Source organism: Furipterus horrens, unplaced genomic scaffold, assembly GCF_987537825.1.
Source record: "Furipterus horrens unplaced genomic scaffold, mFurHor1.1.pri manual_scaffold_10, whole genome shotgun sequence".
NCBI classification, from domain to species: domain Eukaryota; kingdom Metazoa; phylum Chordata; class Mammalia; order Chiroptera; family Furipteridae; genus Furipterus; species Furipterus horrens.
This window is the reverse complement of record NW_028327180.1, coordinates 12,541,534-12,559,740: the sequence shown is the minus strand read 5'-3', so window position 1 is coordinate 12,559,740 and position 18,207 is coordinate 12,541,534. Positions and strand designations below refer to the sequence as shown.

The 18,207-nt window shown below is 37.9% G+C and overlaps 1 protein-coding gene across 2 annotated transcripts in view; it reads left to right on the top strand.

The window, feature by feature from the left end:
* Positions 1-18,207, top strand: part of INPP4B (inositol polyphosphate-4-phosphatase type II B) — a 251,431-nt gene that overhangs the window by 168,701 nt on the left and 64,523 nt on the right. For both annotated transcript variants that reach the window (XM_090288092.1, XM_090288091.1), the window contains exons 14-15: positions 3,188-3,391; positions 15,505-15,661. In XM_090288092.1, coding sequence (XP_090144218.1) covers positions 3,188-3,391; positions 15,505-15,661 — 361 coding nt within the window. The remainder of the gene's footprint in view (positions 1-3,187; positions 3,392-15,504; positions 15,662-18,207) is intronic.

The following is an 18,207-nucleotide window of genomic DNA, read 5'->3' as shown; positions in this document are numbered from 1 at the left end:
GTGTATCCAGGCCTTCTGTTGTGTTTAATGAAGGAGAAAAGCATTTTATTCTAAAAGTTAACTCAGGATTTTTAAAAGAAGTGTAAATTTAAACTAAAATGAGTTGCCACTAACCACCCACCCGAATAGCTTAAATCAAAATGGTTAAGCACGAGAATAGGTGGGGAAGATATGGTACAAACTAGAACTTTCATATTATCCCTGATGTGTACAGTTATGTGCATACTTTGGTAAACAGTTTAAGTGTCTCATAAAGCTAAAAATAAAATATATGATCTAGCTCTCTCACGCCTAGTTACACAAGAGAAAGTCAGTTCCGTAGGTACTGAGAAGGTTGTTGAGTGTGAAAGAACTGGAGGCAGACTTTGTGAAGCTCATTTTCAGCAGCAATTAATAGGCTGAGCTAGGACAGGGGGTTTGAGTGATTGAGCACCACAGAATGTCAGCAATCTTCTCGGGGAGTTTACTAAAACCCAAATTCTGATTCATCAGTTCTGAGCTGGGACTCAGAAGTCTTCTTTTTAATACTGATGGATTTGGATAACATCCTGAAAAAAAAAAGAAACGTTAAAGTAAATCAGCTGGTAAGGAAACTAAGGAAAGTATCCACATGGAATGTAGAAAGGATCTTAACTGGGATTAGCTCTGGGAATATAAAATAAAGGTCAATCTTTGAATTTATTGCAAAGGTATAACTAATAGAAACTGACGAGTAACCCAGAAGATACATATTAATGACAGTGATCCAGCTGTTTGGACTCTTGAGTTGCTGAATAAGAATGACATCACTCAGATAGAAACATAGAGACCACACTTATTTTTTTAAAAAATCCCTTTACTAAGTAATGCTGCTCAAGAAAATTGCAGTTTTTTTCCAAGTGATGTGGATAGAATATTTCCTACTTTCTAACAGAATGCCATTCTACATATAGCATCTTAGTGATCTAGAGAGTTTCCCAGAAGTCAGATAAATTTTTCAGTATAAGCACAAAGTAGAAAATCAGCTGTTATTGTGTTTGCTTAAGATTTTGTGTATATTATACTTTGTGTATTTATTATATTTATAGCCCCAAATTCTGGGTTATAAAACTCTGAGAGTCTACTGTATTATCTCCCATGTCTTCGTGATAAATGAACCTAAATGAGATTTGAATAAATGAAGTGGAATCTCTGTGTGTACATGCTATGGGAAGAAAATGATTGCAATTATAAGAACCATACAAGATTTCATTGCTTGTGAATAGATACTCAGCTACATGGTAATTATGTGAGTGTTACAGAGACTAGAGCTGTAGTAGCAGGAATTCAAAGAAGGCAAGCTGTTTTGCTCTAAAAATAAATCAAACGATTTTATTGAAGTTATCAACAGAGAAATAGTTTAGTTAAGCTGAATTGAAGTAAATTCATATTTTTAGTATTTATATTTGTATCGATGCACACATCTAGGCTATATGGAAAATTATGTAAACAACAATTTTCCCCATTTTGCTATAACTGTACAGAATTGTTTGAATACTGCCAAGCCATTGTTTTTGGTATTTTTTAAAATAAAAAGGTGTTTTTTATTTTGATTTCCTAGTTTATTATCAAAATATTTTCCAACCTTTTATTCTTATATAATCTTTTTATTTTTTCATATTTCTTGTCTTCTTACCTTTAAAGTGCTCTCAATATGACTAATAGATTAAAGGAGTGTTTAAAGAATCCAATAACGTTGAGCAGTGAAGATAGTAGGCATTCGTGGACCATTAATTCTGAGAGCTGGTAGCTACTCAAAACACGTGCAAAGTTTGGGTTGGGGAGAAAGGGAAGGTCAGAAACCTCTAGGTTGATGGTAGCGGGTAAGTGGTGTTGAGGAAGGGGAAAAGTTACTGAATTTGTTAGAAAACTTGGATCTGTTCCATTTGTGCTTCCAGCAGGCAGGCTGCCTAGGGAAGCTACCATGCTTGTTTCTTCGTTTCCTTACCCATCAATGAAGAGGTCCACTTTAAGTTCCCTTTCAGTTCTAGGATTTCATCATCTATTGCAAATCAAAGCTATGCAGATATGACATCATCTTATTAGTCCCTTGCTTTATACGTTTTTTAACTTTTTTTTCTTTACATGGACACAAGAGAGAGATTTAGAGACGATTTAGTAACCACCAGGTAGACATGGCAGTGTTGACAGCACATTGAAAAGTCACCAGTAAAGGGTTACCTAGAGCAACAGCTGCAGCAAAGTCAGCATATTACATATCGTGGAGTGTCTCACTAAATGGTGATTAGATCAACTATTATTGAAAATAATGCTATGAGTGAAAGGACCCCTTCCTAAGAGATTACAAAGTGTAAATGTGATTACAATATGGGTCCATGCTTGAGTTACTTCTCTACTCTTTGAACAGATTGTTAGACCATGTGCATGTTAAATGTACTATAATACAGAAAATCAATTACTGCCCCCTCCCGCATACTAGGGAGTGAAGCTATTAAACATTTCATCAAGAAGTTGAAAAGTCCAGCTGTGAAGTTCCTTATCGTTGGGAAGCTGTCCTTACTCCAGTACTTATTAGGTATTGCCCATCAGCTTGTAGAATCTACCACGGCAGGTGTTACAGTAACCTCGTTAATATCGAGCATTACTGAAACCATTTGGTGAAGGAGACAGCGGAAGATAATAAGGAATAAAAGCCAAATAATTTCATGGGGAAGACTGCCTATGTCATCTCTATCGTTGAAATCTGTCCATGTTGCTAAGAAGTCTCCTGCCTCTCGTTCTTAAAAGGCATGCCTTTGTCTAGTCTTTAAGTCAGTTTAAAATATTAAATATCCATAGCCATTACATTTTGTAAGGTCAATTTGGAATTTCTTGAAAAGTAGATGGTGTTCAAATGGTTATCCCCAGTGAAATTCATCTCCAAAGATAGGACATGGAACTGGAAGAGAGGGGGCTGGGGAGACAGATGGTGTTTATAGCGCTAGGAGAACCTCAGCGTTTACTTTTAGAACAGGGCTACGCCTTGGCTACATCCCAAAACTGAACTGTGTTCTACAGATTGATATGAATCATTTTCTGTCTCTCTTGTCAGTACTTTTCCCACCATCCACACCACTTAAGTGCCAAAAAAATGTGCAATTGCCCTTCCCGTGCCTCTCTGCTGAGATGCCTACCATGGTGTTTCTAATCCTTGTCAATTTCTTTCCAGACAGAGCTTTTTGTACATGCCTTTAAGGATCAGCTCGTCAGAAGTGCTCTGTTAGCACTTTACACTGCCAGGCCAGGAGGTGTCCTTAAAAAACCACCCTCTCCTAAGGACAGCGTGGAGGAGAGCTGTCCCCAGGGTCCATCCTCACCTGTGAGAAGGCAGGATTCCATACCCCACCATTCAGACTACGATGAGGAAGAGTGGGTAAGTCTCTTGCGGATGGCTTGCCTCCCAATATTCGGTCCTGAGAGATAAAGTCAGAATGAGAAGAAATCACTGCTTCTCATCAGAACAAGGTAGAAAGCAGTCACAATACAGATTGTGGATAAATAAGTTACATTTTTCCGTAGGGGTAAATTATAAATGGAAGTTTTATTCCTGATCACATTTCTTTGATGTAAAATTTATTTGCTGTCAAATAAATCATATACATAACCAAGCATATGTCATCAAAGCAAAGATGTCACAGTTGCCAGATTCTGTAATACTTTTTCTTATTTATTGCCGAGGCAATATAAAGCATTGAAATTGTTCTTCAGAAAAAGAGTCAGGAATTATCTCCAATGCACTACTCGGATGCAACAGGTATTTTCATCGCTGCAGTCCAGTGTTTTAGTTCTGGGCGTACCTTAGAAAGTATTGGCAATTAAATGGCAGCGAACATAAGAATTTCAAAATCCCTCTCTTTCATGGTTCTATGGTTAAAAAGGAGATGTTACCCCAGGTGCTTTAAAAGTAGCAGAAATGTGGCCCCATAAAAGCATCAGAAAAAAAAAAAAAGGAGGTCAAGTAAACAAAAGAGGCCGATGAGGATGGGAACTCCAGTTGGGCAGAAGAAGACAAGAGAATCATGAAGGTGCTAGGTGAGGGGAGCCATGTGTTACTCCTGAATCAATTCCTGTCCATTATCCAAGATCCCTCCAGAAACACACACCCAGAAGGAAACTCTTTACTCTATCATATATTTAACCAGGAAAATAGTATGCTCGTCGTATTAGATGTTAAAGAGGTACCGATTACTTTTCCTGCCACTTGAATTTCAAAGTGTTCAGGGAGTGGATTATTTGGAAGACCCAGATCTCTCAAAAACTTGCTGTCTGAAGGGCTGTGAAGTGAGGCCCGCTCTGTCTTCAGATGAAATTTCTACCAGAGGAACAGCAGAGCTGGGTTCCAAGAGGTGAATGCTGAATAAGTGTTCGTTGCTGCTGATGAAGATTGCATTTCTCCCACTGAAGCATTTTCAAAGGAGCGAATCTAATATTTCTGCCTTTTATCTCACCTTCGTCTTCAATTTATTCACAGCTCCCAGGCATTTGCACCCCTTCACCTCTCTGAAGTTCAATTTTCTCAACTGTAAAGTGAAAATAACCACACCTGTTTGGCCAAGGGTGGTCATGAGATACAGGATTTACCTGTAGGGTGACGCTCCATTACCTGGAAAGGCTTCGGGCAGCGCATCGGATTATTTTCGTATTATTGCTCTAGGTTTTTTGGGTTTTTTTTGTTTTTTTTTTATAATGATACGCAAATTATATTATCTTACTATGAGGGTCAGTACTACCTCAGTGAGATAAATGGGAAAACTGGATCTATCACAAAATGCATCTTGTGAATTTTAAGAGTTTGGGAATTAAACATAGTGTTAATCTTTTCACAAATAATTTCCATTTTATGTTAAATCAAGTGAGAATTTTGGAACTGGATGTCTTTTATTTTTATAATTTTCACCTCACTGTGTTATGCAAAGCCTCCCTCACACCTGGCCTTCCTGCGTCTTCTGCCCTCCCTCCTTAATTCAAATGGTAATTGTCTTTCTAATTGTCTTTTCGACTTAGCATAATGCTCTCAAGGTCCATCCGTATTGCCCTAAATGGCAGACTTTTCTTCCTTTTATGGCTGAGTAATATTCCAATGAGTGTGTGTTGGGGGGCAGGGGAGGGTATCACGTTTTCTTTATCCATTCGTCTGTGAGTGGATATTTGGAGTTTTTTCCCCATGTCTTGGCTTTTGTAAATAATGCTGCAATGACCATGGGAGTGCATATTATCTTTTTGAATTAGTGTTTTGATTTCTTTGGATAAATACCTAGAAGTGGAATTGCTGGATTATATGGTAGTTCTGTGTTTAACTTTTTTGAGGACCCTCTGTATTGTTTTCCATGGTGGCTGCACTAGTTTGCATTCCTCCTATTAGTGCATGAGTTTCTCTTTTTTCACATCCGTGCCAGCACTTGTGATCTGTCTTTTTGATGTGAGGTGACATGCCATTGTGGTTTTGATTTGCTTTTCCCTGATGATTAATGATGTGGAACATCATTTCATGTACCTGTTGGCCATTTCTGTGTCAATTTTTTTTTTCCGGAAAAATGTTTCTTCAGATGCTCTGCACATTTTTTTTTCTATTGAGTTGTATAAGTTCTTTATATATTTATTGTATATTAACCTGGATGGTATATTTTATCCTTAAACTAGAATCATGTACAAAGACAGGGGTATGGGGAGGATGGGCTGAGCAAAATGGTTAAAGTTTCGAATGGGCACCAAAGAAAATGGGTAGACGAGCTTATTAGCAAGAACTGAAAAAATCACGCCTAATTTCAGTCCTTGTGAACGGCCAGACAGCCAAGTTTGCAGGAAGAGCCTGCACGGTGGTTGGCTCACCCTTAATCATTCTCTTGGAAATACTTCAGTGGCCTTGCCTCTAGGAAAAGTGCTTTCTGATTTTTTTCTTCCAGTTGATGCAGGACTATATTCTCAGTTTCTTAAGTTTTCTTGTCTTCCTTCAAAGGCAAAACAGTGGAGTAATAATGAAGGTCTATCTCACCTTCATCTTCTTTCACATAATTTCTGAATTTCTTCCGGAACCCATTGTTACTCGAAAGCATGTAAATGCTTTGTCTAAATTCACTACAATGTACAAGGAAAATGGTTCCCACTCAGGAACGTTCCTTCTAACTCTCTCCTCCTAAAACAGTTTTACTCTATTTGCCAGCAATAACCAACTTTGATTGTTAGAGAGTGTTCTTTTGGTTAACCACTTTCTATTTAAAAGATTTATTTGTCAAGAGACGAAAATTCCTTAAAAAACAAAACCAAAAAGAAATTCACTAAAGATATAACCATTTAACATTATTTCCAAAGCATTATCTAACTCTGAAAAGTTGTGTAAATTCAAAGAAAATGTAGCTAATTGAAAATGCTTTTGGAGATTGTGCTATTAAATGAATTGGAAACAATTTTGCGTACTACTTTTCTAGTTAATTAGGTGTTAGAAAGTTTCAGCACTAATTACAAGTCTAGTCAACTTCTTGAATTAATTCAATGTTTCAAATTAATTTAATTGGATTTCTGTGATATCATATGAAAATATTCTCTGATCACATATGTTGGTTTAGGTTTAGACATATAAGAACTTCATTTTAAAAATCTGTTTCTTTTACTTAATTTCTTACAGTGACTGTAGTTTTAACAATTACCTAATATGAAAAACTAGCATTTAGGTTCTTATAATAAATACTTTTAAAGTAGATACATGTTAGTAATAACTCCTGGATTTTATTCTGCTGATGCATGTAAAAATCTTTCTTTTTGAGGTCATGAGAAAGAACCTCTATTAATTCTAAATCAGCAGGAGGCTGCCTCTTTTCAACTTGTTTTGTTGGCAAAATCAATGACATGAATCTAGATAATAATTATCTAGTCAATATGGAAGAATTTGAGACTAAAATGTCTGTTATTGACTTAATTTTACTTGTTAATGATTGAGTGCTTTAAAGGTTGATTTTCCTGAAAAGTTACTAAACAATTAAATTCCAAAGGAATATTGAGATTTTATGACAATCTGTGCAAAGAAATGGGCTAATATAGCATTTATCATCTTTTAGTTGGTAAATATGATGTACTGCTTTCTTTCTCTACGTTTCTACAACAGATGCTCCCAGCAGCTGGGGTTCCAAGATTAGTTTGTGCAAAATATGAAAACATGTCATCCAACCAAAGTACTAAGTTGACCCAGTTTTGTGGCTCTCAGTAATTATACTATTCTCTATAACACATAATTTAATTTCACTATTACTATACTAATAGGTTTGGGACTAAATCTGCCTACCCTCATTCAAAAATGTATTTTTTAAAGAAGATGAACTTCCGAACCTTTTATATTCTGATTCATTCCAGCAAACAGCAGAATAGGAAAACTATTCTTATTATTTAGCCACTCGCAAATCCATTTTTTTAGTTGAACTACATTTCTGTATCAGACATTTCAGCATTCAAACTACCTAATTAAGTCCCTTCTTTGTGTTGTAAATATAAATCAAATTTTAAATTTCAGTTCCATTCTTAGGCTAGGAGAATATTTGCTGTGCCTTATGAAGATAACATGTTTCTGTCACATGAGTACAATAGATGATCCACATTGATCCATAATGATTTTTCAATAATTTTATAGATTATAAAAACAATAGCACAGATTCACAGTAATACTTATGTCGGGCAGCCTGATAATAATGTATATTTATAACCTGAAAAAAATGCGGTTTCTCTGTAACTCAGTATTCCCAAAGATTGTATTTTGTGGCAAGATTTACACAAATCAATTTTTGATATGTTCTTTATTCAACATCTCACAGTTCCTTTGGTATTACACCTTTCTCAAATGATGTCTGGAACAAATATGAATGCTTAACCTTGACAGAAGTATTGATAGAGCTGTTTATATTCCCATAATTGGTAGCAATGATCACAGATAGTTACAAAATATTACTAACTGTTGAGGACAAACATGTTTTGCCAGATACCTCCACAAGCCATCTGCAGTGATTTGTATTCTCAGCACCTCTTGTCAGCTCTGACTCCATCTTACACCAAGCATAACTCAGAGGTACCTATGCAAATTAATTTTGAAAAGAGTTTGTGTTCAGTTCTCTGACTGCCTAGAATTATGCTTTGTGAAAGAAACCACTGACCTGATTTTAATGAGAAGGAAATCAATCCTTCTCATTCTTAGAGGTAATTAATTCTTTTAGACAACTAGATGCTTACCTATTATTTAACTTTTCTAAAGAAACACCTTGTAGTTTAGTTACCTAGACAGTAAAATGTTCACTAAAATATGGTCATTTATTTCCAAATTTTATCTAATAGATATAGAGTATATATATTATATAATATATATTATAGAGAGAGAGAGAGAGAGATTCAACTTCAAAGCATTTGTATAAGAAAGGATTATTCTTGATCACTGAGCCTCATGAACACTGAATTATAACCAGCTGTTTAGATGCCTATTTCTTCCATGTTTTCACAAACTTTATAAACCCTTAAAGGGCAAAGACAATGTCATTTGCACCGTTGTATCTCCACAGTGAGCAGAGCACTTGCATGCAAAATTGCTCAATACTCATTTGTAGAGTAATTGACTTTGAAATTTTTCTATTGTTTACCTTTTTATTTTGAAACAGAATATTTAATTTTAAGATAACTCTGCACTATTTCAGTTACCTTTTTCCACACTAGAATTCATGAATTATTTTAAGGATTTTGTTTCTTTCTTCCAGTCAAAACACTCAGTTATATTCTCTCTCCTTAGTGCAGATTTTCCAGTTCCATAATCAACTCTCAGGCGACTGTTCAAGTCATTTTCAAATTATCACCAGACATAGAAAGTAGTAAAATTCAAGACAAACAGAACATCAGAGATGACCGAGGCTAAGAACATGGTGAGTTAAGGTCTCCAGAAGCTTCCAGAAACCCAGGGGCAAATTTAACTTCTTTTGATTATTCTTATGCCCATTACAAAGGTCCTTATTACACTGAAATAATTTTAGATTTTTCTCAGCAAATATGAATGGAAGCAAATAGTTCCCCCTTGTCCCAGCCTTTTATTTCTTCCCTAAGTCACACCTAGTAGGGTTGTCTGGTTTTGTTGGCCCTCTGATGAAGGGCCCTGGAAAGCGTCCACTCTCCCCGTCAGAAAGGGCAGGCAGAGAGAGGGAGAATCAGGCCAATCCCCTGTGTGATAACTGAACGGGTTCCGTCATCTGTTGTTTTGATGGATAGGAACATTCCTGAACTTCTCCGGCCCATTTCACCCAGGAAAAATGTGCTGTGAATACTTATGGGATGTGAAAGTCCACAAAAGGTGATTAAGCAAAGTTCACGACTGTCCATTACAATGCACAAATGTTCTATTAAAGAAGACAACCCCCAGATGAGATCTTTATGGGCATACATATTCACAAAGTCCTGCCACAGCCTAGATTTTCCCACGCGCAGTTAACACGTTCACCTTCAGTCCCATTTTATGGCAGTGTTTCATCCATACTAGTTCTATGTCTTTTTTTCAGATTGGATGTAGGAAGAAGTGACTGGATGGATTTGCAGAATCAGCAGGTTATCCTTCAACTCAAACCAGGGCTTTTAACAGAGATATTCTGTCTTTGTTAATATAATGATGATTTTCTTGTAGTTTTATGTTAAGTATCATTATCTCCCTTGGATATTTTCCTGCCTCTTACAGTGCCTGGTTCAATGTCAGCTATTTTGCAGTGCCTCTGTATAGTAACTATGCAAACTTGCATACACACCCTTTAAAATTTTATGATGACATTTAAATCAAATGCCTGACATTTTGATACATTTTGATGTGACTAGTCAGACATTATTTCCTAGATAGAAAATTTTGAATCCCCAAAATTTAATTAATTATTAAAAGAAATGCTGAGGTATATACAGGCAGACCATTGTTATATCAGGGTACATTCAGTTTTTTAAAAAATCCATCCTGCCAATTGGTCATATACAGCACACTGACTGATAATGTCATGTCATTCAACTAGTTGTGCAACTATCTAATGGTGTACAGATAACATCCAATTACAAATTTAAAATTAAAAACCTTAGCCAGTCAATGGAAATGTTTTGTTATCAAACAAGTGCTTTATTTAATGTTTTTTACTAAATTGAAAGCTTTGGCATGATGCGGCATTTCTTAGGGTGAATTTATCCTATGAGTTTGAGCTTAGTTCTAACTAATTTGAAGATGTAGTAATATTTCTTATAGTTGTATCTTAATTTGTTTTTATTTCTACATAGCAGGTTAATCAGTCAATCCGCAGATGTTCGTTAAGTATCAGTGGTGTGCATCAGTGCTGTAGGTACTTGGGGAAAAACAAATTAAGTATAAAATGTGGCTTCTGACCTCACCACGATATCACCTAATTCAAGCAAATGACCAGCACTCAAAAAACAAGCTGAGCTATTGAGAGCGATTCCCAGAGTAGCCATGGTTGTGTGATATACATAAAAAATGTTGAAAATATTCAGAGAGAAGTTTTAAGAAGATTTGAGAAGATGAAAAACATATATCCTTTCCTTCTTTTATCCATTTATTCATTCTTTTAGTTATCACCCGAAGACTTGAGACTAAAAGGATCAATAAATAATAATAATTTTGCTCTTAAAGCCCTCTGTCTATCAGGAAGAGAAAATGCGCTCAGCCGAGGTAGGGTGGCACACGCAGCTCTTGGAGGTGGTGAGGCTAGAAAGGGTTAGTATTTGGATCGATGGGAGAGAAGGAAGAAGGTATTCCGAGCGTAAGAAGCAGATAGAAATATTAGTTTCTCCCAGGCTCTCCTTCATGTCTCTGATGTCCATCCATGAGCAGGCATGTAGCAGGGGCTAAAAAATATATGTTCACCTACTTAACAGCATGTTGCTATGATAGCAAGACAACTACTGCGGATGAAGTTTTACTTTGAAGGCTAATGAGAAATAAAGAGAATGTTCTAGGTTGACTCCACTAGAGAGATGCCCCTCGGCTGAGAGAAGAATGGGGACTGGCTGCAGCACTTAGCCTGCTTTTGATCAGAGTAGTGATGACCTGAACATGGTGGCCAATGAAAGTGAATATGGCACCTGGGCATAGACCTGTGTGATAGCTAACACACGGGCCTGGACCCAAACCAGGAGAATATGGACTGGCCGGTCCTGGAGAAACCATGGCTGAATGTCAGGATAAGGCCAGCAGTGTGGGTATTGGAAAGGAAGGCCAGGGATTTTTACATATGTAAATAGGTGAAGTTAAGCAGGATGATCAAAAGCAGTGGTTCTCAGTCTTCCTAATGCCGCGACCCTTTAATACAATTCCTCATGTTGTGGTGACCCCCAACCATAAAATTATTTTCGTTGCTACTTCATAACTGTAATTTTGCTACTGTTATGCATCGTAATGTAAATATCTGATATGCAGGATGTATTTTCATTGTTACAAACTGAACATAATTAAAGCATAGCGATTAATCACAAAAACAATATGTAATTATATATGTGTTTTCCGATGGTCTTAGGCGACCCCTGTGAAAGGGTTGTTCGACCCCCAAAGGGGTCGTGACCCACAGGTTGAGAACCACTGATCAAAAGGAAACAAAGGCTGGAAAATCTCACTTAATTCTGATGGATGTCACGTGCCTGGCTATTTTTAGTGGACATGACATGTGTATGTTCAGATGTGTGTATTACACAGCGTGGGCCATCCATGTGCCAGTCTGTGCTGTGGAGTGTTTTAAGTGCAACTCCTTTCATCTAACTGTCTTGGTAAACTAGGATCAGAGAAAAGAGCTATTAAGCTATTGAAAGAACAAAGGTTTGCAATGTTGAGCGAGGCCAGTGTCGTGCCGGTTGCACTCCATCAAGGATAAATTGAAGCTTCTTTCTAAAGGCTGCAATTGGCCTTGTTAATTCCACCGGCCAGTTCTAATCAAAGTCCTCTGGAATTGGAAACGACAGGTGGGGAATTGTGCATGAAGGTGGAGATACGAGAGGGCTGCCTTCGGTCCCCGTATCAGCTCTGGTTCAGTCTTCACATTGCTGCTAATCAAAAAGTTGATCAGTTAAACAATGCTGAACTTTAAAAAAATTTAACTACCGATCCAAGTAGTCAAGATTTCTCTCAACGCCACCAAGACCCTAAATGTGTGACATGCTGAGAAGGCACCATGGCCCCTGCCTTCAGGGCTCCTCTGCCAGGTGTAATGTCCCCCTGGCTACTCACTTCTACATCCATCAGATTTGTGCATCTGTTGCTACTGAGCTTGACCTTCATTTGAGCTTAGGTTGTAACCTAGAAATAAATAAGAACCAAGAGCAGCCCCTGACTCAGAATGAAATAAATATTACTGCTAGTTCCCCCACTGACTGTGTCCTCATTGCCCAGGAAAAGCTGATAGCCCCTTCACCTCTAAGAAGCTGGGCTATCTGAAGGCTCCGTTAAGGTCAAGGACACCAGTTAGGGTCCATTTAATGAAGGTTAGACATTTAATCTGCTGGGTTTTCATTACTTTCTTCATACAGCAGGAAATGTAGCACAATAGTGGCTGCTATTTTCAGGGCAATAGGCCCAGCAATCTGTTTTTCTGACAGCTTGTTGTTGTTTATTGTTTTGTTTTGCTTCGGAATGTCTCATGCGACTGAGGAGCTAAACAGGATCTGGAGGCTGTTCCCCTGGCTGGGGAGGAGAGGGGTTGGTAGCACCGGGTGTACAGTTGTCCATCCTTATGCTTCCATGGTCTTCTCCCTGATGATCAACCCTTCCTCTTCATGGCAACAGTCTGAAATAAATTGTGTAATCTTAGGGAAGAAGGTGGAGTAAGACCCAGCCATAGCAGCAACCTAAGCAAAACAAATTTCCCTCATGAACCAACCTGGTGAGTGATAATCATCAAAACGAGGATATATTTTTGCTGCTTATTTTCCTTTGTGTCTACGTTTTCACAGAGATATTACATACAGTGGAGGGAAATCAGCTCTTCGAGGCTCCTGCCAAGAATCTTGCCCACCCATTTTTAGCTCCCCAGTTCCAAAATAATTACCTTGCACCCCAGCCTCCTAGGAATTGAAGTGTCATCTTTCACCTTTGTAATCCACTCCCTGTTTCATATCCCAGTCACATGAATGGATTTGGAACCTTGATACTGACTCTGTCTTTTATTAATATTGGCCACTAATGTCCCATGATCCAGGCTGACTGACCCTTTAGCCAAGTTATGGTTCCAGTCCTTCTTATGTGACACTCTTCATTTCAGACTGAAGGGTATGCATGACCAGCCTGTCCTTTTTGTAAAGTCACGGTCCAGAGTCTGCCATTGGGCTCGTTTGTAAGTCTCAGATAACGGAAGCTGCGTCTCACTCCTATGAGGTGACGCAAGCCTCTGCCTGACCCTTCCTGGGCTCCCTCTCCTGACCCTTCCTCTGTATAGCTTGTCCCCAAGTTCTGGATATTTCACAAAGAGGAATACCCACTGTGTACCACAGTTTTGTGGGAAATCATGGGCAAAGAATCAAGGCTTTGGAGCCCAGTGGAATTTCTAGTCCAGTTGTACAATTTTAATGTTGACTGTTATTCACCATTCCTTACCTGATGTCTCTTTATATCTAAAACTAAACTTATTTGATGGTGTTTGAGGGTTAAAATAGCTTATGTTAATATACCAGGTGATATACGTAGCAGCACTCAATGTACCTCTGAGTTGGAGTCCTCTCTCTCTTCCTCCCTCTTTTGCCCTCTCCCCCTGCCTTTCTTCCAGGCTCTGTGCAATATATTAAGGTCACAGCTCCCAAATAATTCATAGTCTGGTATTAGAGACGGAAGGGCAAATCAAATCAATAACTTCAGTCTACTTCAGAGATGCCATGAAAGAGAAAGAAGCATGACCAGCAAAAGTCAGAGTTCTTTCACAATCAGCGAGGCAGAATCTCTCCCCCCCCAAAGTAAAGAATAGAATGAGTCTCCTAAGGGTGTGCTGTGGAGTGTGCCTTTGACAAAACGCCTGACCGTGCGTGAGCTGTGTATTAGCATTGCACAGGAAACTGCTCAATCTCTTATCGCCAACCACCACCCTCCCAGCTCAAGTATCCTCTAAGCATTCAATGACTGAAATGTTTTTCTGCTATTCGTCACATAACCCCTTAGCATATGGTTGTTGGCCTGGGTCAATAAATAGGCTTCACTCTGCTCCTGAGGCCAATGAAGATCGTTCTAGGGGCTGCAAGGGTTACTTTTGCTATCAATGAAATTTTATAACTCAAGGTATCGGTGAAAGAAGAAGCGTAACATACAGATATAGAATGTAAAATTATCCTTTTAAATACCCTCCTGTGCAGGCTCTTCTGAGATGTGATTAAGATAAGCTGATTCATTCCTTGTATTCCTTTACTTAAGAAAGGCAACATGCAATATTGCTTGTTTTTTTATCAAAATGGAAATTTCCTCTCAACATGAGCAGTAGGAAGAGAGCTGAAAATTTATCTCATATACAAGCTAATCTGCAAAAATTATGAGCACTGCTTCCCTCCCTTTTTCCCTCAATAGCAGAGTTTATTCTCTTTAGACGGTGACCATACTTTGTGAACTTCCATTTCCTGGAGTGGTCAAATTCACCAAGACAGGAAGCAGGATGCTGGTTGCCAGGAGCTGAGGCAGGGAAGGATGAGCTCATATTTAAAGGGTACAAAGTTTCAACTGGGGAAGATTGAAAACTTCCGTAGTTAGATGGTGGTGACCATCACACAGTAACTTGGATGTGCTCAATACCGCTGAACAGTACACTTAAAACTGTTAAAATGGTAAACTTTATGTACATACTATCAGCATTTTTTAAAAAACAGGGATTTTTGGCCCTGGCTGCTGTGTCTCAGTGGATTGAGCATCAGCCTGCAAGCCAAGTGTCACTGGTTCGATTCCTAGTCAGGGCACATGACTAGGTTGTACATCAGGTCCCCAGTTGGGGCCATGAGTGAGAGGCAACCACACAGTGATGTTTCTCTCCCTCTCTTTCTCCTTTCCCCTCTCTCTAAAAATAAATGAATAAATAAACAAATAAACAAACAAATAAATAAATTTTTAAAAATTTATAAAACAGGAATCATTAATGCAAGTGATGGACATACTTTAAAAATATTGGTGTGATTTTGCTTTCTTACTACGTATTGATAAGGAAAAGAGATACATCTAGTTTAAAAATTCAGACGTTGAGCTCAATTGTAGATTAATACTATAGGGTCGTTTGTCATTGCTTAATGACAGAGGAAAATAATCAACTAAATGACAAGAGTATGACACTTAAATTATGCTTTATTAAGAGAAATTGAATTTCTCGTGTGTCCCTAGTCTGGCCAAATTGATGGGCGTTTTAGAGCTAGTCACTCTGTCTGCGTCTTTATGGTTGCGCTTCTACTTCTCCGCAGTGGATTCGGCCGCTTTTGCCTTCGCTTGTTTGTTTTTGCCATACAAATGTGTATTGCTACTGGCGCTCTTTTCAGGATCGGGTGTGGGCCAACGTGGGGAAGAGCCTGAACTGCGTGATCGCCATGGTGGACAAGCTGATTGAAAGCGACGGTGGCAGTGAAGGCAGCGGCGGCAGCACGCACGGAGAAGAGGACCCTTCTGTCGTGGACTCCGATGTAACTCATCCCAGGGGTAAGGAATCTTTTTTTTTTTTCCAGTCGTCGACTGAGTAAACAAAATGAGAAAGTCATGATAAGATGGGAGAGAAAAAGAGGAGTCAATAGTGCTTTTGATGAAAGTGCTGATAGCGTGCTTTTCCACCGCTCTGGCTTGGATGATGGAAGGCTATTTATCAAATTGCATCTCCATGCGTTGTCAGCACTGCTTGCAATGCTCTTTTTATTTTTTTTTTCTTTTGCTCCATAACAACCTTCTTGAAAGAAGAACAGTGTTTTCTCTTCAAGAATCTGACATAGTTTAATCTGCTTTTATGCATTCCTTTAAAACTGTGTTAGGGAGGGTAACAAACATCTGATCTTAAGTCTCGTGGAAACTTTGAGAGATGTTAGGATACAGTATCTCATAATGGTTCCCGTGAAGAATGCAATGTGATAGATAAAACACTTTTTGCCTTATTTTGAGGACTATGTTTGTGAATTATTTCAAAAGGATATAAGAAGGTTTGGATCCATATAAGAATAATATGTTTGGCCCTGACCAGTGGGTTGGATGTTATTCTGCAAAGCAAAAGGTCACTTGTTCAATTCCCGACTAGGGCACATGCCTGGGTTGTACATTCAGTCCCCGGTCAGGATGCCTGTGAGAGGCAACCCATCAATGTTTCTCTCCCTCTTTTTCTCCCTTCCTTCCCTTCTCTGAAAAATAGATAAAATCTTAATTAAAAAAAAAAAAAACATATACATTATTCCAAAGACATATTAGTAAGTCTAGACTTTCATGGATACATGTACACCATCCATACCTACACATGCATCTATATGTATACACATGTGGGTATATGTGTATGTGTGACTATAGATAGACAGGTAATAGATAAATAACTCCAATGTATGGCTTAACATGGTTGGCCAGCAAATGTGAAAATTAAAATTTAACTACAGTCATGCCCCTATAAATGGCTTTTTGGGGGGTTAAAATATGTTTGCTAATTCGATTAATTTTGACAACAAAAACCAAGACAAATATCTGTTTTGTTTTAATGGTAGTGAGAATTGCTTCTAGGGTTGCCCCAGCCCTCTTGCTAGATATCCTACATGTTTGGAGAGAAGATAACAGTGTTGCCCTACCCTCTTCTGCTGCAGTCTGCTTTTCCTTTTCCTTTAAGAAAATAAGTTATAAGAAAATATGGATGCTTATAAAGTTAGATTCACGGTTTTCCAATTTGTTTTCCTGATTTTTTCATTACATTTTCATCAGGAGTTTCATTATGGGAAACAACAAATGTTTTATCACTTGATTAACAGTAGAACCATGGGTAAATCATTTGGGAATCTATGGCTTTCCAAAATTCTTTTTATTGTGGCGTGGTCCTCATCCTCTATGGTCCATTGACGTAGGTAGATAGTTTACATTAACGTTCTTTATATTCATACCTACTTGCTCTAACTGTCTATGGGGATTTTCTTTTCTAATAATATCAGTTTTATTAGTTAAGGAATCTGGCCCAGTTTCATGACTTCACATGAATCAAAATATGTCTTTTCCCTGCCCTGTCCCGAGGTTCAGCCATTTCCAAAGAACCCTGGTGTCAAGTACTGGAAACTAGCATTTAGAAACCAAGATTGGGGTGGAAAGGAACATTTTGACGGCTCTTTTTAATGACAGGCGCTCTCACCAGCAGTATCTACAAGCACCCTTTGACCTGTAGTCTCCCCAACCATTCATATGTTCACTGACTTCATACTACTTTGCATGAAAAATACCATTTTGTAATTTCTGGTTATTTGTGAGGTTTGACAGTATGTAACTTAATACTTGGTTTCAAAATATTATTTATGATCATAAAATTGATTTCTCCAATAGCCCCAAATTTAGCCCCAGCCCTTAGTTGGCATGAAAATGCCATTCAGTTCTTCTCTTTTTACAATTAATTAATGAATTGTGTTAGTAATTTGCATTATCTATAATAGATTGGGATGTGTGGGGTGTTACATACTAACAGGCATTTGTTGCAACATCATTTATTAGTGATCTGTTTCTTCATGTAGTATGAGGTTTTTTTTCTTTCCATATTAAGTTCAGAAAATAGTTTTAATCGATTGCTGGGATTTTTATTCTGTTAATTCTGTTTTATATTGGGATACATTTTGAAATCTCACAGGTTAAGTCAACCATTTGATGGTCAGTTTTTCTTTCTTCATCACCATGCTTTATTTTTACATTTCCGGTGTAGTTTGTAATTGCTTTGCTGGTGTGTATCTAACACGGTTAAACAGATGGTCTTCTGAATGTTGCTACCTTTATCCATGTTTTATGTTCCTCTCTGCCCTGCAGACATTTTTCTTTTCAAGTTGCAGACTTTCCTTTAATAGTGTATTTAATAATGTTTTTCATCTGTGGTTCTGAAAGTTGTTTGTTTTAGATCCAGGGTTTTACAATATATCTTCATAAACTCCTATTCAGGATTAATACCAATAGTGCTGAGAGAAGTAAAACCTTCTCTATGCTTCTGAACACAGATAACAGAATCACTGGTTCAAATGTTCATGGCTTATATG